This window comes from Chiroxiphia lanceolata, chromosome 3 (genome assembly GCF_009829145.1).
Source record: "Chiroxiphia lanceolata isolate bChiLan1 chromosome 3, bChiLan1.pri, whole genome shotgun sequence".
In the NCBI taxonomy this organism is placed as follows: domain Eukaryota; kingdom Metazoa; phylum Chordata; class Aves; order Passeriformes; family Pipridae; genus Chiroxiphia; species Chiroxiphia lanceolata.
Genome location: NC_045639.1, coordinates 101,156,217 through 101,174,613, shown reverse-complemented (window position 1 = coordinate 101,174,613; position 18,397 = coordinate 101,156,217). Strand labels below are relative to the sequence as shown.

Below are 18,397 nucleotides of genomic sequence, written 5' to 3'. Positions count from 1 at the left end.
AAAAGACTCAATTTACCAAGAATCAGTTCTTTTCCCCAACCACTGGCACTGCTTTTCTACCAGTGCTCTATAGCTCACTGAAGTATAACTCCTTGGAAAAACAAAACAAACCCCCAAAGCAATGGGGTTGTGATAGCTGTGGAAAAGAAATAAGAAGAGATTAGAGCACCTTAATGAAAAAATCTGTGGGTTGTTACTGTGTAGGGTTTTTTTGTTTGTATTTTTTGAGACTGTCATCACTGGTATGCCTTTATTAGTTATTGACAACCCAGGACAAAGAGACTGGCTGGACATGGTCACCATTTCTGTTGACTGGGAAATCTTACCATATGCTGATATTGTGGCTACTAAGACATTGTTGGCCTTATCTGAGCCTATTGTTGTTAATGGGTAAAAAGATGCATATGGAAATTAAACCAGAAAACTTTCATGTTATTTACACAGGAAATAATGCCACGTGGAAGTATTATGACACATATTCTCTGTATTTTAAGGATTATCAACATTAACTATATGCTTGTTTATGAGCTGAAGCATTCTAGATAAGTCTGTAGTTTTTGTTCATTGCTGCTGTCTGTGCTATGCTAAAGGGAGATTAAACTTTGAACCTCTTTAATTTCACATTAAATAAATGCATGCAGTTTATTGCCTTTAAAGAAAACGCTGTAAGGGTGCTTGTTTTTTTTCCCCTAGGTATGCCTTACATTTTGTTATACAAAGTGGAATTTCCTACTATATCATGATCGTAATAGGAGTGGAAAATATGCACAAGTAAGTTTCCATTCTAAAAATAATTTTTTTTTTGCTTTTACAAGAATGCTACTGCTTAAGAGTTCCTTGGTAATGGTGCACATGTACCATACTTCTAGTTTTATCATAACATTACAGTATTTGAATTCTACTAACCAGGGTTTTATTTCCAGGGGAGAAGATGGCTTGTTTGGGAGTTTTTGCCAGCTTTTTGGAATATCTAAAGCTTGTTACAGATGTTAATAACCCACTGAGACTTCTTTTGTGTTCTACGCATTCCAATTTTTTTTGTCATTACTTAAACCTAAATGTTTTCAGGTGTCTCACAACCGAGTTAACTATACAAATGTAATTTGATAACAGCCAATGATAGTAGAAGGAAGATGTCTGAGGAGAAGAGAATGTATGTGAGAAATTTTGGTACTAATTGTTTGTCTTTTCTTCTTTTTTTTTTTTTTTTTTATAACACAGTGTGAATGCTGTCTTAAGGAAAGAATATGCTTGTAAAATACATAGGGCATTATTTTAAGTTTGCTTGAACACATGGTTAGATTAGCAGAATCTGAATGCATATAGAATAACACTTTGTGCTGGTTTAAAGGTAAACCGGCAGGGGAAATGAACCCAACCCAAAAGAGAGATTATAAATCAGAATAACAATTGAATAAAATAATACAATAAGTACAATTATACAGACAAACAATTGGTTTTAACCCACAAAACCCAAATGTATAACCCAGCACCCTGGGGCATGAACAGAGTGGTGTTCGTTGGGCCTCCTGAGTCCAAAGTAAAAGGAGAGGGGAAAACCTGTTGGTGAGAGTGCTGGTGCAGTCTGGTCAAGAGTGGTGATTGCAGTCCGGTCGAGAGTGATGGTTGCAGTCTGGTTGAACAGTGGTGGATGCAGTCCAGTCGAGAGCGGTGATCTGCAGTTTGGTTGAGAGCGGTGATCTGCAGTCTTCCTCTGGATCCCACAAGTGGTTAAAAAAGTTCCAAGACTCCAAGATTATATATTTTCCAGTTCGGGCAGGAATGCCCAGTACCTCCCTCAGGGCGGGGAGTTCCACAATGGGTGTGAGGACAGGGGGCACCCTCCTATCTCACAGGCCTCTTAACACCCAGTTTATAGCCTGAGGAGTCAGGCTGCTCTGGGCAGAGGGTGGAAATAGTCTGTTGATAACAGTTTCTGGGAAATGGCATGGAAGGCTATAGAATACACAGTTTTGGATTACACCCATACAGTAATAAACTGGTCCCAACTGTTCTAACTAGGACACACTTGTTTCTCTTTTGAAATCATTCTTAAAAGCAGGGAAGACATTTATTTTATTACTGTATGCATATGTTTTACTATTCCACTAGCCTAGAGATCAGAACTAAATTAGGTTCCCACTGTGTTAATTCCTGCATAAATGTTTAGTAAAATAGCAAATTCTTGCTTGAATAGATTCCTGAAGTATGTGAGGTAGTTAGGAAAGACTCTGGTAAAAGAAATAAAGAGGAAAATTGCTTTACGCAGAAAGCACAAAGCCAGGGTGGCCTTAGTTCATGATCCTACCTATTAGAGCACTCTGCTGCTTTATACTGTGATTCTGAATATAATTATATTGTCTTCTGAAATATCCCATATTAGGCTCTTACCTTCAGGATTTTCAAAGCCTGACATATTTGAACTACTGCAGATGTGAGAGAACCTCACTTGGTTGGACAACCGGTTTCTATACAAATTGTTTATTTGGTTAGGGGTGTTTATAAAGCAACTCGTTCAGGTCAATTTCTCTTTAGACTTTCAGCAATGTGAGCTATAACTTAGATAACTTAATATTTTAAAAGACATTATTAATATGGCTAAATGCAGAATAGGGAGGTACCAGTCAGGAACACTTTGATTTACATTCCTCATGGTGAGAGGCAGGTAGGCATGTGTGTATTTAACACTGCTGTGTTGGAGCAGGGGAACTCTAATTCCCGATGCTCTTAATTCACACCAGTTGATTTAACTGCATGGCCTGATCTGCTGAAATGTTTACTGTGTTATACACAACTGTTACTCTGCAGCTGGGAGGGGAAAACCTAGATTTGACTACCTGGCTTATGTTGCTGTATCACCTTATGAATTAATGTGCCACTGTATAAAACTAAAAAACTCTTCTTTCAGTGGAGGAAAAAAAATGTAACATAGTCATTTGTTACTTCGAGTTGTGGACAGTGTTTGCACACTGTATGGGAAGCTCCAAGAGCCATTTCTAATAGGTGATACAGGCAAAACTACAAGGTTTGCTCCTTCCATTGCCAGAGTATCCCAGAAGGGATAATGCCTGTACCTTTTACTAAAGGAAATCACCACATACTCTTAATTTTCCATTATGAAAATGCCCCTTACAGCTTTCTGTTTGGCAGTCTGAACAGAAACTAATGTGAATAACTCCTGTCCCCACCTAAGTGTTTGTCTTCAGGCTGTGAATGTGTCTCATGGAGCCCAGGGGAGGTGGAAGGTTAAGTGCTGTATAGTAGAGTGCAGCTGCTGCTGCCTGGCCTCAGGAGAAGGACCCTGTCAATGTTTTAGTGGGAGATGTGTGTATACATACAGCTAATTGTAGCACATGGATATACCTGCATAACCCAAGGTTTGGGACTTACTTTCTGTATTGTAGAGGGACCCATTGGCTGGCAGTCCTAGTTAGAGGTTAACTGTCTTGTTCATGAGCAACTTAACCTTAGAGTCTATAGAACATCAAATACCTATATGTGGTGTAAATATGAATTCAAGTGACTTTTGTACTGGAAAAGCACTTGTGTATTGTACAAAATATTATTGCCAATTATCTAAATTCATTCACTGTTACTCTGCAGCTGGGAGGGGAAAACCTAGATTTGACTACCTGAGGGAAAGAAGTTTCCCTCTTCTTTTCCCTGCCCTGCTTGTTGTCCTGCAGATTTCACGAGGGTATGAATGGGAAAGGTACTATTCCTCTCCTTCTTCCTGCTTTCCCTACCCTCTAATATAGCTCCTCAATCTCTTCAGCCTCTCTAAAAATTGCTTAAACAAATAAGAGACAACGAAATTTCTTAGACTGCTATCAGTTCAGTTGCTGTGTGCTGGCTTTCAGAGCAAGGAGATTTTTTTTGTAAGCTTCCACGTTCTCCAAAGCACTTTCATGTTTAATACTGTTACTCCTCTAAACCTTTGTTTCTTTCTTAATGTACTGCCACTGGATTCTAAAAATGTCTCTACTATGAAGTTCGTACCTTTGTGGTTTTCCTGAGGGAACCGGCTCTTGTGCAGCTCTTGCATCTAGGTTGGTCTTGACATATATGGTGTGTTGAAGATGAAAGCCTTAATTGAACAACAGTATAGGGAGGGGAAAAACAAAAGGTAAAACCTGAAGTGTGGGATGTGAAGAACATATTAAAAAGGAAGGAAGCTTTATATTTTAAATTTTAACAACTTTTAGAATTAAGTTAATTAGCAAAAAGTGAGTTATCTGAGACTTGGATGTAACTAAAATTGATTCATTATTTTTATATTTAAGTCTTATTTAAATCATAGTACTTTGAATGAAAGGTGGAGTGATCACACTAGTTTGCCTGAATGGTTCAAAAGCTTTTGTCTTTTAATTTGGGACTAAGCTATCTTAATATTTGTTTGGTGCTCTCATGGCTCACTTAATTGTGAAACTGAAAAATATATTTAAAAAAAGTTCTCAATTCCAATGAATTTGCACTTGGTAACTGATGTAGTACTAATATTTATCTTTTTCTTAGAAGTTCTTCTGTTTCTTCTATGATTATGAAATTGCTGTTTGTCTTAAAAGACAAAACCGCAAATGCCACAAGGTTCTTTTTCCTTAAACCTTTGGCTACTGTTAGCTAAGACCTAAGGGAGCAGTGCTTGTGCAGGTGATCTGATGACAAGGTTTTAAGGTTTATAGGTAACTCTTTCTCTTCTGACTTTATTGTTCATTTTATGGTTGGTAAATAATGTTCCTCAGCCTGTGGGCAGAGGGGGGTTAATTATAGGGCTCAGAGGTGCTTCACTGAAGTCTGTAGTTTTCTCAGTGACTTCACTGACAAAATATGGAAGTCCTAGCTGTGTTAGTGTAGAAAATAGATTTGGTTTTAAAAAATGATTACTGTTACAATGTTTATTTAAATTTCTTAAATATGCTAATGTAAAATCAAATGATATACTTGCTATTTATGTCTGATACCTTCTGTGTTATGCTTAAAGTTGCAGGATGATACTTGTTCCAGAAGTCTAGAGTTGAACTGCTAAGACTTAAGTGAATTTTTTTTTTTCTAATACCAGAAATAACCTCCTTAACAGTTTTGTGGCATATACAAGTTGTGAAAAGTAAATTAATGAAGAACCCAGAAACCCAAGATAATGAATAGCAGTAAATACATAATGAGCTGACATGTGTGTGCCACAAAGGGCCACAAAGATGATGAGAGTGGAGCATCTCTCCTGTGAGGAAAGACTGAGAGAGCTGAGACTGTTCAGCCTGGAGAAAAGGGGGGGATCTTAGCAACACATTTGAATACCTGGAGAGAGGAAGGCAGGCTCTCAGTGGTGCCCGGTTACAGGACCGGAGGCAACAGGCACAAACTGAAACACAATGCTGTCTGAACATCAGGAAACACTTGTTTACTGAGAGAGGTTGTAGTCTCCCTGCTTAGAGGTATTCAAAAGCTACCTGGGCATAGTCCTGGGTAGCTGGCACTGGGTGGCCCTGCTTTAGCAGAGAGGTTGGACCTGATGACCTCCAGAGGTCCCTGCCAACCTCAGCTGTTCTGTGGTTCTATTTTGGTTTGATAGATGTACAATTCTTTGTACTGTACCTATGCCCACGTATGTGAGCTGTTTGAACATGGTAATGTAAATAGATATTTGATTTTGAATAAGCAAACCAAACTTTGGTTTTAACTGATCTGGTCTCTGTGGAGATACTTTCCTTGGGATTTGGCAGTGTTAGTCCTCAGTAAGTTCCCTTAGCCTCCTAGCCAGAGCCAGGACTGAACAATGCCTTGCTCCCCTTTGCCTTCGTTCCTTACTGCTGCATTGACAAACAATGGGAGATTTGGCAAAGGAGGTGTGGAAGAGATTTGATGATTTTTGGTTTAGAAATCTCGGATTAAAGTCTTGATCATCAGAGCGAACTAATTCACTTGATGTGTTAATTGTGACACTTAATTTGTCAGTCATGTGTTTAATAATGCTGAATGTCATGATTTTTCTGATGCTTACCTAGAGATCAGACTTTAGTATTCTGAAGATCGTGAGTGGAAGCACTGACTAGCACCATGCAGTGATTCTCTGGATGCTGGAGATTCGATCACTACAAAAATAGCTACGTAAATGGATGACTGTCTTCAATGACTTTAAAAGTGAGCACTTGTTGAAGTAAGCAGCTGTGAAGGAATTTCCTAGTAATCCTTATGAATTTATTCTGAAAGTATTTGTTTTAAGTAGCTACCCACTAGTAGTTCATCCACTTTGATAACTTCCTGTAGCTCTCCTGGCTGCACCTGAATAGAACCCAGTGCATGCCTTAAAGCAATAAAAGTATAAGTTGAAAAATAACTTGATATATTATCCTTCTTAAAATTGGAATGTTTCAATGGAAAGGCCTTTATTGAGCATATTTTTTTGTAATTACAGAAATGGAGTGAAAAGAGAACTAGAATTTTCTTACCTTTACTGCCTATCACTTTTTGCTGCACTTTTAAATAAAGATTAAATACATTTATTTAATCTTTGGGGTATGTGTCCCATGTATGTATAGGGAGAAAGAAGGAAGGACAGGAGTGATGTAGTGTCTGCAGCATTGTCAAGGTTGATGCTTAAATATAGAGCCTAATAAAGATAATAAACAACAATGCAAAGGCATTTTTGAGGTGTTGTGGCTGTTTCAGTTGATTTGGTACAGAAGGGGGGCATATTCTACCTAAATGCAACTAGAAAAGAAATATGATCATATACTTGGTATTTCCAGAGAGAAGATTCAAAATCAGTTTGTCTTTTAAATCCCTGTCCTCTGCTCCCTTTTCTTAATTTTTATTTATTTTTTCAATTTTATTTTATTTTTACTTGATTGCTGATGTTACTCAAAAGAACAGAGTTCTCAGGATAACAGGGACTTTAAACAATGCCATTGGCATGTAAAATCTTTTATCACACTTGAAAAAAACTCAAGTGAAAAAGTTTATAGACTTCTGCTTTGTGAAGTACCTATACCTTATTGAGTATTGATCTTTACCTGAAAGAGGGTTCTCTTACTTCCCTAAACTTTAAATTGATAGGTAGTTTTTTTTACACTGTGTATTTCATTTCTATAAGCATATAGAAGACAACCCCTCCTTGGAAGAACGCAGTAGTTTAAAATGCATAGGTGTGTTAGAAATCTGTTGGGACAGAGTAGCTTTTGCTTGCATAAATCTTTTTTTTTAATCTTTTTGCTCAAAGTGAAGCTGAGCACAATCAGTCAAGCAAAAGAAAATTGATAGGGTAAAGCCATGTTTTCTGGGCTTTGTATTTGGTAATCTCTGAAAGCTGTACCATCTATACAGATACTTCTTCAAGGCACATTACTCTGCCTGTCACGCTGCCAAACAACTTGACTGGTAGCAAATGAGCTCTGAGTCATGGTATCATTGCTGCATGGTTTATTACCTCGACAAACTATTGATGTCAAATAAATCAGGCTCCCTGCAAAATGAAGTGGCAGAATAAATTGTACCTAGGAGAGTTCAGTGAAAGCTGTGTTCTTCTTCAGCTCTTGGCAAAGACTGCCGCTAATAAGAGTTGATTAAAAATTCTGGTTGCATGGCACTGACTGAATTTAACCAGTAGCATTTGGGATAGAGAGATTACATGCAAGGATTCTGTGTCTTATAGTCAATTTTCTTCACTAGGAGCATGCTTCTGCATGTTTTTTTATGCTTTGGTGAAAAATCTTGTATTTGAGGCAAATTTCACTTGAATAATTATGACAAGCTCAGCAAACAATGATTTCATTGTCCTTAATGGAACTGTTGGCTGTAAATTATGCAAGTCAGTTTTGCCTGCAGAACTGCAAGTGGTGGTGTACAAAGTGTCTGGGTTGGATCTAAAAGATGATGACCCTTGATGGCAATGCACAACAAAATACAAAAATTCTGTTGGTGTTTTGTTTCTTTTAAGGGAAGGTGGATGTAAATAAAAAGCACTGATAGTTTTAAAAATACAAATGCCTTCATTTTAAAATCCAGTGTCTCAATTAAAAATATTAGTAAGTTTCATGTAGCTTTTCAAGCTGATTGGTTTTGTAGATCAAGTGTCTTTAATGGAAGTTAAAGATGAGACCACAGAATCATAGAATAGTTGAAGAGGGAAGTGTTTCTCACTCCAACCCCGCCTGTTCAAAGCAGGATCAACTAGAGCAGATTGCCCTATGAAACCCAAGTCTTCCTTAATAGTAACATGATCCTGGATAGTTCCAGTTGTCATAAGCATGCTAGCCATTTCTTTTTCGTGTCTTGCTTCAATGTCTATTATAGCTTAAAATTGATTTGAGGTGACTTCATGAGTTTAACCTTCTCATATGATCCGGACCTGCACAAAACCTTCTTATTCTTTAATTTCCCCCACCCCATAACTCTACAGATTTGGCATTATTAATTAAATTTATTACGTTCATTTCAATTTAAAGTGAAATAAACCAGCTATAATTGAGACAGTTAATTTGGTAGGGGGAGACCATGTTAGGCAACAAGTAGTCTTTCTATTCTTTATAAGATGTAGTATCAGTAGTAAAAAGGGGAGTGAGGGAAAAACACATAAAACAAAGACTATGCCAAGAGAAAATACAGAAGTCTTGTGTCTCTAAATCAGTAGAAACAGGTGGAAGCCAGTCTGAGTAATAAAGAAATATTGAAGGGAGTATTTGACACTACAAGTTTGGTTTTACTTTCAATTCACTTTTCAGTGTTTTCAAAGACAAATGTTTTTCTGGTGTTCAAACATAAATTCATTTTTCTATACAATGAGAAGATATACAACTGATTTACTTACTCTCTTCAGTATGGATGAATTGTTTATGAATTGGCTATGTGCAAGAAATCCTCCTTCCTTATATATCCGTTGGCATAGTTTTTAACTGGGAAGCTTACTGTTTTGTAACAGTAAATTTCAAACTTTCTGTTTAAAAGTTGCATTGGATTATGTTGAAAGAGAAGTGGGTAAATAGAAAAAAGGTACCATAAATTGCTTTGTGATTTCTGTGTTAAATCTGACTTAAATGGAACTTTTGGTGTTCTATTTTCTGTGAAAATTCAGCCATGTGGTGCTTAAACAGGTTTGTTGTGTGTTTACATCTGGTAAGAAAATGCAAGTGCCTTGGACAATGCTGCATGATGTTAATCTTCAAAACTGGATGAAATAAAAAATACTTAGTATAGCCAAGTGCTGAGCAGTTCTTGCAGTCATTACTAATCACAGGCACAACAGGAACTATAAAGTCAGTAGGCTTGCAAAAGGAAGCTCTGGGTAATTTGGTGTACGATTACCTAAAGAGTGAATAATCTGTTTTATTAATAGATTGTACCACATGGGAATGCACAATGCATACAAGTAATGCGCAATTTTAAACAACAGTCACATGGGTGGCTTTCTTTTTCTTGGTATTCTCTTTTTAGGAGTGTCTGATGTTTTAAATCCCATATCTTGGAAACTCTTCAGTAAGTCTCAGGCTTTTCAGCTCATCAGATATTCCTCTTCTGCTTCCCTCCGCCCTGGTATCCGTTTGTGATACCATGTTTAATATATGCTGTGTCATCATCCATGTGTCTAATCACTGCCTTCTGTCTTTGATACTTAGTACTATTTTTAGTGATAGGTATTATTGCTTTTGTAGAGAGCTTTTTGTCTTCAAAGCAACTCATAATCTGTTGAATGCTTTAAGGACATCTCGTGAGGTGTAAATGAGGTGGTATGTATATAGTGAGAAATAGTAAGATTTTTGTCATTCCCTACATAAGGTATACAGATGTCGGCTAAAACTGGGTAAATGTGTTATAATAAATCAAGAGGAAAACCTCTAAAGGCATCCTTTTTGTTCTTTTTTTTTTCCCTACAACATGGAAGGAGGTCTCACTGATCAGCAGTATCCACTTGTCTCCAGTTCTAATGAAACAAAAGTCCAGGCACCTCTGGATCTCTTTCTCTGCGTGACCATGGTGCTCTGGAAAGCTGACCAGTACATGCTGTAGGCACATTCTTCTGCAGACAGAAAACCTGTAGTCTTGAGGGTGTTGGTTTTCAGTTGGCTTGACTGCAGTAGGTTCACTGAAAGGTTTGGTTTAGAAATTCATGTAAGCAGTATGATTGCTATTACTTAAGAATTGTCCCCACAGTAAGTTCTTACCATTTGATGTGGTAACAAAATTACAATTTGGTCTATGTGACCATGATGTGGTATGTTCCATTACTGTGCCTTTCCAGAAGAACACAAGGGCCTTACTACCAATCTACTTTCAGAGCTGCAGTCAGAACCTATGGCTTCTTCATCGTTCCCAGCTGCTGGAGAACAGAATAACAGCTCTTGCTGTGTTTTGTATAAATATCTGAAGTGTCAACATCCACATCCAGGTAGGATATTTCCAAACTGAAAAAGCTAAGGCTTTCTAATGGGAAAACAAAACTTGATTCATGTGTGGCTTCTGAAAAGTGGGTTAAAATAAAGGTTTATTCTGATGTTGGTTTGATTTAAAGTATGTAGCTTTGGAGGCTGGTTAGTTTCCCTGGCATTTTTTCTGTACTTCATGTTTGAGCAATTAGTGTATGTGACACAATCTGTATAAATAGTAGAAGGGTCTAAATAAAGGAGCCTAGGGAGTCTAGAAGCAGAATAAGCTTAGTTTGTTGTGCTAGCTATGTTTTGCTGCTTATATAACTACTCGGTGTGTTTTTCAAAGATCCTGCAAAAGTATTCTCTCTGCAGTGTAGAAGTGCCTCAGGAATACAAAATGATTTCTATTCTTAAATGCCATCCTCTTATGAATGAGGGTTGAGATACAAATTACAACATAAATAAACTCAAACACACATTAATATCAGTTGCAGTCCCTGTCCAGTTCTTATGGTAGACAAGACCCTTTTGCTGGAAGTAGTAAACCTCATATATTTTAGTAATAATAGTGCAGTGGGTTATAAGATAAGTGATGCTTTCTGAAACTGGTAAAATGGGTAATGGTAAAAGCAATGCCAGTGTTAGCTAAAATATCCATTCCTTACAAGCATCACCATCTTATGTTTATGAGCAAAATCAATAAAGAAATAAAATCATTCTTAATCATTTTAATATTCTGCTGTAGGTGTTAACAGATGTAAGAACATCCATTATTCAATATATTTCTTGTAAACTTATTCTTCAGGTCAGCACTGAAGATATTTGTTTGAAATATATGTTATCAGAATGATAATGACCTGCTGTGTGCTTATCATCGTTGTGAAATGAACCCTCTATTTTCGTAGTGTATTTATCCAGTGTTTCATAATCACATATTGGGTTTTCTTTCCTTAATTTCTCATAGTAAGAGTGAAAATATGTGAGCAATCAGAAAATAGTTTCTATTTCTTAATTGTTCTTTTTCTCCATTATCTGCAAACACACAGGAACACTGTGACACTGTCCAGTGTGTTCTGGATGTACTGCTTCAGTTTTCATGTCACATAAACAATGATGACATATGTTTGAAATGGCATTTGATCAAGTCACCGAGCAGATAACTGGCCAACCTGTATTGAGTCACTTTCCTTTACCATTCTTGGCAGTGAAAATTCTTGCTCTGTTTCTTTCTCTGTGTGCAGGTGTTCTTAAGAATTGTAGTAGGTAGTGGCTAACAGGTAACTCATGGAAATTGTGGTTTGTTATGCAGTTGAGAAAAGGTGGGATGGGAAAGAGGAGACCACACAACCTAAACAGAATAAGTGGTACTTGAATTATGGACTTTGTGTATTTATTGTGATCTGACCTGTTGTTCTCTTAGATTTGAGAAATCAGGCTTTGTCACTGGATAACTTCAGCAGAAAATCCTTGAACTATCAGTGTGCTCAGTTAAGGATTCTCTGTCAAAGCGAATCTTTTGCAAATGGAAATATTGATTCATTTTACCAGAGAAGTTCAGAGTGCTCTATCTCTGTGGGCCTGAAGGATTCCAGAATAGGACTCCTGCCAGATGGATGCTGGTTGCTGGATGCTTTAGATGCCAAGAGCTCTGAGGAGGCAGAGGGAGAAAATGGATGGTAGTCTCAGTTCAGCCAGACAGTTCTCGTTAAAGGCTCAGCAGTGAGCCTTCCCCTGCAGCAACTGGTTACTTTGTCTGCTTTGTCAGCATCTTATTTTCTAATTGCAAAATTTTGGGCTTAAGGTTCCACAATTAAGTCATAGAGGCGCAAGTCCTTGTTTTCTGATGTGTAACTGAAATAATCAGTTTTATTAATTGTAACAGCGTGAAAGATCTTCACAGAATTTGAGATCGGTTAAGGTTGGAAGGAACCTCCAGAGATCACCCTATTGCTCAAGCAGGGCCACCTAGAGTCAGTTGTCCAAGACTATGACCAGATGGCTTTTGAATATCTCTTAAGGAGGGAGAGTACACAACAACTGTGGGAAACTTGTGTCATGTTTCCTGCTGTTTGGAGAGCACTTTCTGTGTTTTAGCTTGTGTCTGTTGCCTCTGGGCACATTGCTGTCACTGGGCACCACTGAAAAGAGCCTGGCTCCATCCTCTCTGTAGCCTCCCTTCAGGTATTTACATACATTGATGAGATTCCCCTGAGCCTTTTCTTCTCTGGACTGAACACGCCCAGCTCTCTCTCAACCTTTCCATATAAGGATGCTCCAGTCCCTTATCTTTCTGGCCATTTGTTGGATTTGCTCCACTATGTCCATTTCTCCCTTGTATTGGAAAACACAGCACTGGACCCAGCATTCCATGTGTGGCCTCACCAGTGCCCAGCAGAGGAGACAGATCACCTCCCTCAACCTGCTGGCAATACTTTGCCTAATGCAGCCTGGGATACCTTCTTTGTGGTAAGGGCACACAGCTGGTTATGTCTTAAGTAGGCTGTTACCTAAGTACAAGGAACTTTTCTTCTGGAAAGCAAACACTGGAGTGTTTTCCCTCAAGAAAACATATTAAGATGTTTAAGTCTACCAGCTTGAAAACAATCCCAACTTGCTTTTGTACAAATATTTCTAGTATTTATTTGCCTGTATTACAGTATTTATTTGCCTGTTTCCTGTGTCTGAGGTAATGCTGGCTTATTTTATTAGATTTGATTTTGATTATATCTTTTTAATTCTAAAGCAGTACCTTAAGACATATGCAGATTTCTAAAGATCAGGTCCTCATTTTAGTATTAATGGGGTTAAAGAGTTGCAGTTGATGTCCAAGTGGAGACCGGTGATGAGTGGTGTCCCTCAGGGGTCTGTACTGGGACCAGTTCTATTTAATGTGTTCACCAGTGACGAAGGGAAAGGGATTGAGTGCACCCTCAGCAAGTTTGCCAATGACATGAAATGTGGTGTGGTTGATACACTGGAGGGAAGGGATGCCATTCAGACAGTTCTGGCCAGGCTTGAGAGGTGGGCCTGTGCAAACCCTGTGAGGCTCAACAAGGACAAGTGCAAGTCCTGCACCTGGGTCGGGGCAATCCCAGGCACACCTACAGACTGGGCTGAGAGCGGATTGAGAGTAGCCTTGAGGAGGACTCGGCTGTTGGTTGATGGGACGCTCAACATGAGCTGGCAACATGCATTTGCAGCCCAGAAAGCCAATCATATCCTGGACTCCATCACAAGAAGTTTGGCCAGCAGATCAAGGAGATGATTCCGTCCCTCTACTCTGCTCCTATGAGACCCCACCTGGAGTGATGTGTCCAGATCCTGGGTCCCCAACATCAGAAGGACATTGAACTGTTGGACTGAGTCCAGAGGAGGACCAGGAATGTGATTAGACGGCTGGAACACCTGTCCCCTGAAGACAGCCTTAGAGAGTTGGAGCTGCTCAGTGTGGAACAGAGAAGGCTTCAGGGAGATATTTAGAGCACCTTCCAGTACCTAAAAGGGGCTTGCAAGAGAAATGGAGAAGGACTGTTTACAAGGGCATGTAGTGATAGGACAAGGAGGAATGGCTTTAAGCTGGAAGAAAGTAAGTTTAGATTAGGTATAAGAAAGAAATACTTTCTTGTGAGAATGGTGAGGTACTGGAACAGTTTGCCCAGAGAAGATGTGGATGCTCCATCCGTGGAAGTGTTCAAGGCCAGGCTGGATGTGGCCCTGAGCAACCAGTCTAGTGGAAGGTGTCCCTGCCCATAGCAAGGGGGTTGGAACCAGATGTTCCTTATGGTTCCTTCCAATTCAAGCCATTCTGTGATCCTATGAGTTGTTCCTCCACAGTTCAGTCCATTTCTTGTCCCCTTTAAGTCTTAGAAATGAAAGTGTATGATGGGCTCTCTGTGGTTGGTTTAATTTTTTTTGTTTGTTTTTGGTTTTGTTAGCTTCTTAGTGAAAGGAAGCTAATGCTATGCTTGTACATTTGAAATTGGCCCATTGTTTCAATCAACTTGGGCATGAATTTGACTTTTTTAAGGATAATTTCCTTTGTATGTCATGAAAACTGGAGGCTGAGTGAACAAGAGAGTACTGACTGTCCTAAATCTGTGATGCTTTCAAAACCTTCACCCATCTTGGGGCTTGATTTGTACTGCAGGCCGTACTTTGTCATTCTTTTGTACACTTGTGTTCCCCTTCAGCAGCTGGACCTTCTGTTTCCATTCCAAGAACCTTCTAATGGTTGCATTCCTGTGAATTGATGCAACTCCTTGCTGTTTTCCTTCTGCCTACTGCCTGCCTCTCCTGTCTGTGTAGAACAGTGTGGTGCCTTGACCTTTTGTGTGTAAGCTACCATACTTCTCCATGCTTTTCAGTTCAAAGGGTGTGTTCATTTTTCTTGAATTTGAACTGGTGATACTTATCTGAATGTTATGTACTTCGTGCTCTTGTGTTTTTCTGTATATACTCTAGTCTGGGCAGGGGAAGGCCCTTTCAGCTTCAGACAGAGAAGTTATTGTAGGTCTTTTCCAGGCGTTTCTGTTAGATGGTATAGTTAGAGAGGCTGCTACTTCCAAATTATTTTAATACTCCAACTCTTCTTTTTGAAGGGATTAACTACTCTCCTAAAAACATGATGCTCTCACAGCATGTATCAAAATCTCATTTCCTTCAGGAATCTTTTAAAAGATCATTTTGAGATAATCTTCCTTGCTAGGGTGTCTTAGTTGTAAAAAACCCAGGCAAACAAACGAGTAGTCAAAACAAAACCAAAACCAAAAAACTGTACCCCAAACCTAAACTCAAAACTCACAAAGCAAACAACAACAAAACACAAATCATTGGCCGTTTGCTGTCATTTTATAGCCTGACATAGCTCAGCATTGTGTGAAAGGCAAGTTGGGAGCAGGACCTCTGACCTAATTAGTGTATGTAGGGACTTTAGTAGCTGTTGCTTTTTTCTACCAGTGTAGCTTGTGAGTTTTTAAAAGTCTTTGCATCATGTTTTCTGACTAAATCTTGGGGTAGAAGTGATTTAATTTCTAAAAGGGACTAAGAGCTTTACCCTTTAAACGTCATAGGCTGTTTTGGAGATTGTTTGGCTGCAGTAATGAAAGATGCTGTATTATTCATGAAATTTCAGATCTCCCTGCTGTTTGAACTAGATAAATACAAGGAAATGTGATTTCCAGAGATTGCTTAGAGCTCCAAATCTACAGGAAATATTTCAAGGTAGTAAGAGAGAATTTGTATTCCACTGGAACACAAAGCTGTCTAAAATACATGGTGCAGAAAGTCTCCTACTAGTGTGGTCACCATTTAAAGGAAGCAAGTATACACCTTCCTTTTAGATGAGTTTAGATTTTTAGAAATGGATTGATTTTTTTGGAAATTGTTGGTATGAAAATATTCATTGAAAATTGAATTTTTTTTTCTGAACTGAAGAATATTACAAGTACTTTCAAGTTAATGGGTGTTTTTTGTTTGTTTGTGTGACTTTGTTTGCATTGTGTGTTTTGTTGTTTGGTTTTTTTTCTTAAAGCAAAGAAAGCTTCTGTATGTGTGGGTTTTTGTTTTTGATTTTTACACCCTTTGGTAGACTAGGTAGACTATGAAGAGACAAGCAGAAGTAAGGAGGAGTAGACTAGAAACAATATTCCATTTCTTCCTACGCTGTTTTCTCCGAATTGCTGAAAAGCAGAAAACAATGAGACTTATGTCAACAGATTAACACTTCTGGAAGTGTCTTTCTGGAGGAAGAAACCTTCTTCTATTTTCATGCTTGTCTGCCTGCATCTGTCTTTCTTGTGCTCATCAGGGCATGACTTGTGAGAATCAATGTGTGGGTGCAGTTCTGCTGCAGAGTCCAAGATCTCTGCCTGAGGAGAAGGGGCGAAGCTTTTGATAGAATTTAGCTCTCAGATTTTTAATCCACAACTTCTTTACACCTGTTCACAAGGTAAATATGCCTATTCGTTTGTTTGGGTTTTTCTTCAAATGAAAATTTTTAAAATAACTTGCCTTACTGAGGGCTGATGTCAATGTTGCTTTGGCGACAAACTTTGTATCCTCTTGTGGGATAGTGCTGAATCAAGTGGTAGTTCTATTACTAGATTTGCATCTTGCTCAATATTTTTTTCCCTTTTTATGGAAGTTAAGAAATCTACTATTCTAAGCATACAATTTGTATTTCTCCATTTCTTCAGGGATTGTCTGCTTTCTTGCACTCCATGCTCTCCCAAGGGAATTAATAAGAAATGTTACATTTGGCTTTTCAAGGAGAAAAGCACTATAGGAAAAAAGTGTGGGTGAGAACTTAAGCTCAGCTCAATTTTTTTTACACTACTTGCATTTTTTTTTTTTTTTGCATTTAACTATGTGTTCTGTGACATTGCAAAGAAGTTTGATACACAAAATATTTTTACAGTCTGTAAATTAGAAGATAGAAAAAATGTTTTGGCTTATCTCCCTCTTACCAAACAAATATTTCTGAATTTACTGGTTCTAAAGGCTCATTCTCACTTGAAAATATTTGTTTGCATTGATCAAGAGATAAGGTAGGTGTAGACTGCCTGCCCTCACAGCATAGTTGAACTCCTAATCAAACGACGTTTAACATATGGAATGTGTTCAAAACCAACTACTTGACTTTATAATGCAAAATGTGAAATAATTTCAACAAAAAGAACCTTGGTTTGCCAAGATTGGAAGCATTTAAAAGAAATCTGAGTAGCACAAAAGTGGTACAACATGAAAACAGCTCCCATGGGTGTGTCTCTCATTCCTGTACTTGAGTTTGTCTTGCCAGATCATCAGTATCTTGACTGGCTCCCACAACTGTTTTTCTTCCCTGTTGCATCTGAGCTCTTAACAGACTCTAAGTTATAAATACTTTAAATACTGTTCGTCTACATACTGGACAATTTTTTAGTCAGACTTCTTTTCTCTCATTTTGAGAAGTGTCTCTTTGGTAAACGAAGACCAATATAGAATTCTGGAAAGGCTGAAAGAGATTTGAGAGTTTATCTGGACACTAATCAAAGGCAGTTTAAAACCTTTTAAAAATAATTAAAAAAAATCTACAAAGTTTCTGGTCTCATTAAGAAATCTATACAGGTGCTTAACTATGCTTGTGGTTAGGTTTTCCTAGAAATTAGCCCAAGCTTAGCCTAAATCTTCTGTAGTTTGAGTCCCTTTCATCCATATAGAGAAGTGTATTCCCTTGCCACTTGCAGGAGTCTTCCATTTATATTATATTCTTTCAATCCAGTAAAGCCTGAACAAGTCTATTTAAATCTCTTCTCGGGTTGTGTTTTCAAGGCCTCTTTCTTTTTTTTTTGTGTAGTGTTTTTGGAATTCTTCCAGTTCTATGTGATTTGGAGATGTGCTTTTCAAAACAGGTTAAGGTATTTGTAATGCTAAGCAGAGTAAAAGGCTTATTCTGTCTGCTTAGCAATGCTGTGACTTTCCACGGATCCTTTTCTGCTATGATGCTGCCTAATAGTTGGTTTCCATTACAGATTTGTATGGTCGATTATTTACAGGCAAAACTGTGCTTTGCACATAACTTAATTCAGTTCCATCTGAGGCTTTTAAACCTTACTTAATTTTTTATTTTTTTTCCAAAGTAACTTGGCTTTCTGATCAACTGTTTGCAGTTTTTGTAATTTAATGTCAATCTGCTTATTTAATTAATGTACTTACTGTTACCAAAATACTTAAATGTTTCCTGTTGTTTTGATATGCTTGAGTTAGTAGAACAAAATCTGATACATCTATATGACTTGATGGGGTTTCATCAAAGCCTTTTTTTTTTGTACATTTTGGATATCAGGAGGATATCAGGAGTCCAGCAACTCAAATGCTAGGATTAAGACAGACTGTCTGTCTGCATACCTGTGTGTTGTGGTTTAACCACAGCCAGCAACTAAGTACCATGAAGTATTAATGAAAGGGGAGACAACAAAAAAGAGAGAAATAAAATCACGGAGAAACAAGTGATGCATGTACAGTTGCACATCATCCACTGAGCAATGCACAGCCTGTCCCTG

At 38.1% G+C, this 18,397-nt stretch overlaps 1 protein-coding gene across 2 annotated transcripts in view; it reads left to right on the top strand.

Moving 5' to 3' along the window:
• The window catches only part of MBOAT2 (membrane bound O-acyltransferase domain containing 2), a 102,906-nt gene that overhangs the window by 18,773 nt on the left and 65,736 nt on the right, over positions 1-18,397 (top strand). For both annotated transcript variants that reach the window (XM_032682718.1, XM_032682719.1), the window contains exon 3: positions 694-771. In XM_032682718.1, the coding sequence (XP_032538609.1) occupies positions 694-771 (78 nt within the window). The remainder of the gene's footprint in view (positions 1-693; positions 772-18,397) is intronic.